Raw genomic sequence first — 5,784 nt, forward strand, 5'->3', positions numbered from 1 at the left:
ACACACACACACACACACACACACACACACACACACACACACACATAAAATCCAAGATGACCATCCACTTGCCAATTAATTGGAGTCACCCCTCTGGCTCTGCCCCTGGTCTACACATGATGTATTTTTGGAGTCACCCCAACCCAAGATGGCCACCACATTACTCAAGAAAGAAATGTCTACTTTAATTGGTTTTACAAATATCAAGCTGAAGTTTGTTGTGGTATCTGAGATTCATCCCAAGCAAATCCTCRGAGCATTACCACATTTCACATCTTCCAGTATCACAGGACCATGCATAACATCTTTCACAAGGTTTGAGCAAAATAGGTAAGTCTGCCCTTTAAAATGATTTTTTGTGTTAAACTCTGGCATAAAAGGCGGGGAGGGAAATGCATTTCTTCAAAGAATGCTAGGCCTTTAATTACATCAAGATTTTGTACTGTGTGATCTCATTCAAATCCCCCCCCCCCAAATGCAAATTAAATTAATATAAACATCAAATTACCATCTGCACCACATATTGTTTGTCACCATGCTGGTGTTTGTTGCTCCCAACCAAACCATTTTCCAAGATAAGCACCAAAAGAAATGCATTTAATTCTATGTCAAACACTGAGAGCGCCCCATAGGCCACCAGTGCTGTGCGGCTGCACACACTTCTTGGCTACGATTCACATCCCTTGCTACATGTATGACACATCCACAGTTACACTCGGTTCCAGGATTCCTCATCTCCCAAATGGTGCCTTCTGCTCTCATTCTGGGCTTCTATGAAAAGACCTAGCGAGCAACGAGGAACCAGAGTATTTCATTTTTATGAGGAAGGCAGCAGGCACCGTGCTGGACATTAGGTGAATATTAACAATAATATATATATAGTTATATACATTTCTTTGAAGAAAGGGTGAGTTTAATTATAAATGCATAATAATCCAAATACCTTCCTCTAAACTGTAACAAATGTCCTCCCCAAAAAGACCCCGTCTGTCTTGGTTTGATTGAATTCCTAAATGGTGATGCTTGCTGCACTCTGAAAATGGTGGCACAGAGCACACCGCTTGCATTTTTATCGACCTGCTTTGCATACTGGGTTTAAGTGGGTCAAGTGTGAAGTAACCAGAGAAAGAATTCAAAACAACTGTTTTTAAGATTCATTGACTGAACAGTCGAAGATATACATATTTTTCTGAAGAAATGCATTTCAAATATGCGTKCACATCAAACAAACCAATTAAAAACCTCTCATTTAGCTGTACATCTTAATCGATGTAGATGTTTGTACCCTTTGGATTTGTTGGGCATTCGAAAACTGCATTTGTTTTCAAGTCAGCCCCCAGTAAAGTTGATATAAATGACCTCCTTGTTGCTTGCCAGGCAGTAATGCGGATGCAGTTGTCATGGTATAATTGCAAATGGATAACACTCATTGATTGAGCCCCATTGATTCTAATCCTCTCCGAGACACTAGCTGCCCCTTTGAGTGGAGCAGATACTGTAAATTTGGTGGTTTTGACAGAGCTCGCGACATATTTGTTTCTTGTTAGCCAATGTATCAAGTATTCTTTTTTTGTAGTTCACCAGTTATCCAAATGGTATCCTTCATACCACCAATAACAATTTTAWGTTCCTCATGAGCAACAGTATTTGAACCTGACATCATGTTTATTTGATGGCAATAACATAGTTTGGTCAATATAGTGCAATAAGTGCAAAGCAATCAAAACTAAAAGGAACCTGCCAATGCTTGTATAAAATATGTGTTACATTGAATAAAATATCAGTATTACACAAGATAATGAATACTTCAAATATCATTTATCAATTTAGTATTTGATATCAATTCTACATATTAAGAATGAATACGCATATTCATTTTTAATATAATAATCTCTTTTATGAGAGCTCATTGAAGGCAAACTCGCCTTCCAATTCCAAAAAAGTGCAGAAAGCATACAAAGACACTTTTCTTTTTTTCATTGTTGTTTTTTTAAATCTTCTTCRAATGACGCAGTCCATTTTGAACATTGGGGGCGGGGGGTGTGCCACTTTCAAAATAAGCCACTTTTACAATGCAGAGCTACAGTAAATGAAACTACAAACATAAGCCTTTCCAGAGGATCATGGAGTTTGATGACACAGGTAATATTGATGTAGAATCAAAGTTTGGAAAAGACATGGCAGATTATATCAATAAATACTTACTTACAGACTACAGCAGAAAATAGTCCTACACAGTTCTGATGATCTGCTGTACAGTGTTTTTTTTGTCCAGGAGTGACTTTTATAAACATGTTTTTTTTTTCTGAATCACAATATACCTTGTTTATATGGTTATATTCCTGAAAATGAACTTGGGTAGGATTTGCCAGTACACTTATATTTTCTGTAATTCGATCTTCACYATAGAAAAATAAAATTTGCATCATCAGTTAAGTGGAGCATGTTTTGTTCATCCAGAAAGCTGTATCCATTCACATATTGTCATGATTCAGAAATAAGATTGTTCGGCACACCCCGTCCTAACTCCTTTTGCTTTTGCTTGTCTGTTTTTGTGCCAAGGCACCCCATGAACTGAGCCACTGTTTCGAGCAAAATCAAGAGAGAAAGCGTTTTGTTCCATTAGAGATAGCGTCACTCAGAACTGACTAAAAGTGGTCTGTTTCTCCAGAACTTCGAGGTAATCTGGCTCAGACTGCAGTTTAGCTTTTAGCTCCAAATACTCGTTCCTGTTGGGCTCCACATAAACAGTACTGGGTGCTGTGCCGTACAGCACCGTTTCTCTTATTCGATCCGGGTGCAAGAACTGTCGTCTGACATCAAAATTTGGGTTATATGTGTACGACACTGGCCCAGTGTACTTGTACTCTAAATTTGCACCTGCTGGGATAGATGGGATGGGCTGATGGGGGGACTGCTTATCGGGCTCAAGGATTCCTCTGAAGAAATGATCTGCATCCTGAACAGGAGAGGGGTTATCACGTGGCTCGATGGTGCTAACGCTGTATGAAGGGCTCCTCATTGTACTGCCATCCCTCTCCTCATCCGGGGTACTCCTGTATGTCACCTTAAGTTCATGCAGGTCACGGTAATCCTCCACCGTGTTCCCTTCCCGTGACCTGTAAATGGGATTTTTGCACATGTGGCCCATGGGATGGGGGATGTACTCATAAACGTGACCAGCAGGGGCTTTGACTTTGGGGCCCGAACGGTTGCTGTAGAGGCTGTATTGCAAGTTAAACGAGCTGACATCTGAATTGTTGGTGCTAGTGCGGTCACTCTGTGACTTCTTGCGCCTTTTCATCACCACCACAAAGAGCCCTGCCGCCACAAAGACAGACATGATGAAGACGAGCAGTAGGCTGAGGATGAGGACAGAAAGGGGGACTGTGCTGCTGAGGGTGTTAAGCTTCTGGGGAGCATCTGTGGTGACAACGCGGTCATCCATGGGCTCATCCGTAGGGGTGGTGGGCGAAACGTAGACGTCAGTGTAGTCCGGGCACAGCTGCTCCGACTGGATCGAACGCAGATCCATCCCTGTGTGACGTTTGGGCATCTCACACACAACCTCGTTAACCACAGTGCCTGCGCTGAGCTGCTCCAGCCATATCTTCATCCCTACTATGTCACAGGAACAGTCCCAGGGGTTTTCAAATAGATCTATCTGCACAAGCAACTTCAGCTGATCCAGTACCCCACTCACTGGCAGGTTTTGGAACTGGTTGTTACGCAGATTAAGCCTCGACAGAGAGAGGCTGGAAAAGATGCCCACAGGTAAAGTTTTAAGCAGATTGTTGTTGAGAAAAAGCAGCTGGAGATTTGGGAGGTAACGGAAAGCACCCGCATCCACCTCCTTGATTTTGTTGTACTCTAAATAAAGATACTGTAAATTTTGCAAGCCAAAAAACATCTCCCCTGTGAGCCTGTCCATGAGATTACCATTTAAATACAGCCGACGCAGGTTGGTTAAATCCTCAAAAGCTCGGTCATGGATCAAAGTTATCCTGTTGTTTCCTAGGTGAAGCAAATCCAATCCGGTGGCATCTACAAAATCTGATCTCCGTACGACAGGGATGTAATTTCCAGTAAGATACATTTTTTTAGGGTTGTATGGCTTGGGTTTTAGATCAGAAATACTCTCAATCTTTCTCTCTTGGCAGTTGACATTTAACCCAATTTCAGAAATCTGCAGATTACATGTGCAGGCAGTGGGGCAGTCCAAAGGCACAGGAGATTTGGTCTGAAAAGCAATGATGGGGCCATAGTTGTATGGGTTCCCGCCCGGTAATCGAGAAGTGGGCTTTAACCTAGTTCTGTTAAATTGCCGTGTGCCCTTGGTAGGCCTAGAAGAGGACCTAAAAACAGCTGAAGAGGTGGCAGAGGCGGTCACRACAGCTGGCGTGGTCTGGTAATATCCACTGGTGCTGCTAGGGGGTGCAGGCCTCACTGTGTCTTCCGCAGGTCTGCGTGGGCAGAGTTCTTGTTTGGACACCTCATCCAGGTCCCTGCCGTGGAGCCTGAATGGCGTCTCGCACACCACCTCTCCCACCAGAGCCGTGTAGGCTATACTTTCCAGCCAGGCCTTTAGAGCAATGAGCTCACAGGAGCAATTCCACGGATTCTCCTCGAGTTGTAATTCCACAACTTTGTCCATGTGCTCCAGAAGGCCAATGTAGGGGAACATTTTTAACCGGTTCCCCCTAAGGTCCAAGTGCGTCAGGGGAACATTCCGAAATATATTCATGGGGAGGACAGAGAGTAAGTTGTCGTTCAAAATCATCACCGTTAGTTGGTGTAGTCTGCTCAAGGTGTTGGGCTCTATAATGGTAATGTAATTATAGTCAATCTGTAGGTATTCCAAACTCTCCAGTCCTGCAAATGTGTCGTCYCTCAGAATGTCAATCTTGTTGTTATTTAGATGCAACCTCTTTAATCCCTGGAGTCCATTGAAGGCACCCGACTCTATCTCAGCGATGTCATTGTTCCCCAAGTGCAAGATGGTCACCCCGGTGTAATTGATGAAATCATTGACTGACAGCTTTTTCAGGAGGTTCCCTGTCAGCAGGAGGTGGTACGTGGAGAAATGAACCGGGCTGATCTCTGTCAGTCTGATAATCCCCCGGTTCTCACAGCTCACTGTCAGGATCCCTTCCTTCTCCTCGCACGTGCACAGGTTTCGGCAGATCTCCCCATAATTGTCATACATCTCAACCAGCCTCAGAGATGATGCAATCAGAAGGATTATTTTTAGGATCCAGATATGCATTTTTCCTGGGAGAGGATGCCCCAGCTCACTCGAGTGTGGTGCCAGTATAAGGAGTCATCTAAGGAGAGGGGGGAAAGACAAAAAAACAGAAGAACGGTTCTGTTTTTAAACAAGCACAGGAAAAGCGTATGACACATGAAACACTTCTAATATGCATAGTTGACTCTAAAATGAGCAGAGCCTCGTGAGTATTCACAGGACACAGGCAAACACAAGCGGGGACCCGTTAATGTTTGTTTGGCATGCAGATGTGTTAAGTCGTCTTGCGTTTAACGTCTTACAAAGATTGTTAACAAAACTCCCAACGGTGAATGTCCACTGCACATTATAGATTCTTTGCTTGAATTCATCTTGCAGAAAAGGGGGAAAACGTGTGTGTGGGAGGGGGGGGGAACTTTTGACTCATTTACTAAATCAATACTCTGGGGAGACCTAAATCTGCACAAAAATCACCTCTATGACTTCTCACTCGCCTCTGCATTCTCGACAAAACTGTGTAGAAACTGTCAAATACCCCC

At 43.3% G+C, this 5,784-nt stretch overlaps 1 protein-coding gene across 1 annotated transcript; it reads right to left on the minus strand.

Annotated features, from left to right (window-relative positions):
• Positions 1-1,646: 1,646 nt before the first annotated feature.
• On the minus strand, positions 1,647-5,343 carry slitrk5 (SLIT and NTRK like family member 5). Its single transcript, XM_014016775.1, has one exon. The coding sequence runs from the start codon at positions 5,264-5,266 to the stop codon at positions 2,639-2,641; it is 2,628 nt and encodes an 875-aa protein (XP_013872229.1). The 5' UTR covers positions 5,267-5,343; the 3' UTR covers positions 1,647-2,638.
• Positions 5,344-5,784: the final 441 nt, after the last annotated feature.

The sequence above is a fragment of the Austrofundulus limnaeus genome, unplaced genomic scaffold (assembly GCF_001266775.1).
Source record: "Austrofundulus limnaeus strain Quisiro unplaced genomic scaffold, Austrofundulus_limnaeus-1.0 Scaffold154, whole genome shotgun sequence".
NCBI classification, from domain to species: domain Eukaryota; kingdom Metazoa; phylum Chordata; class Actinopteri; order Cyprinodontiformes; family Rivulidae; genus Austrofundulus; species Austrofundulus limnaeus.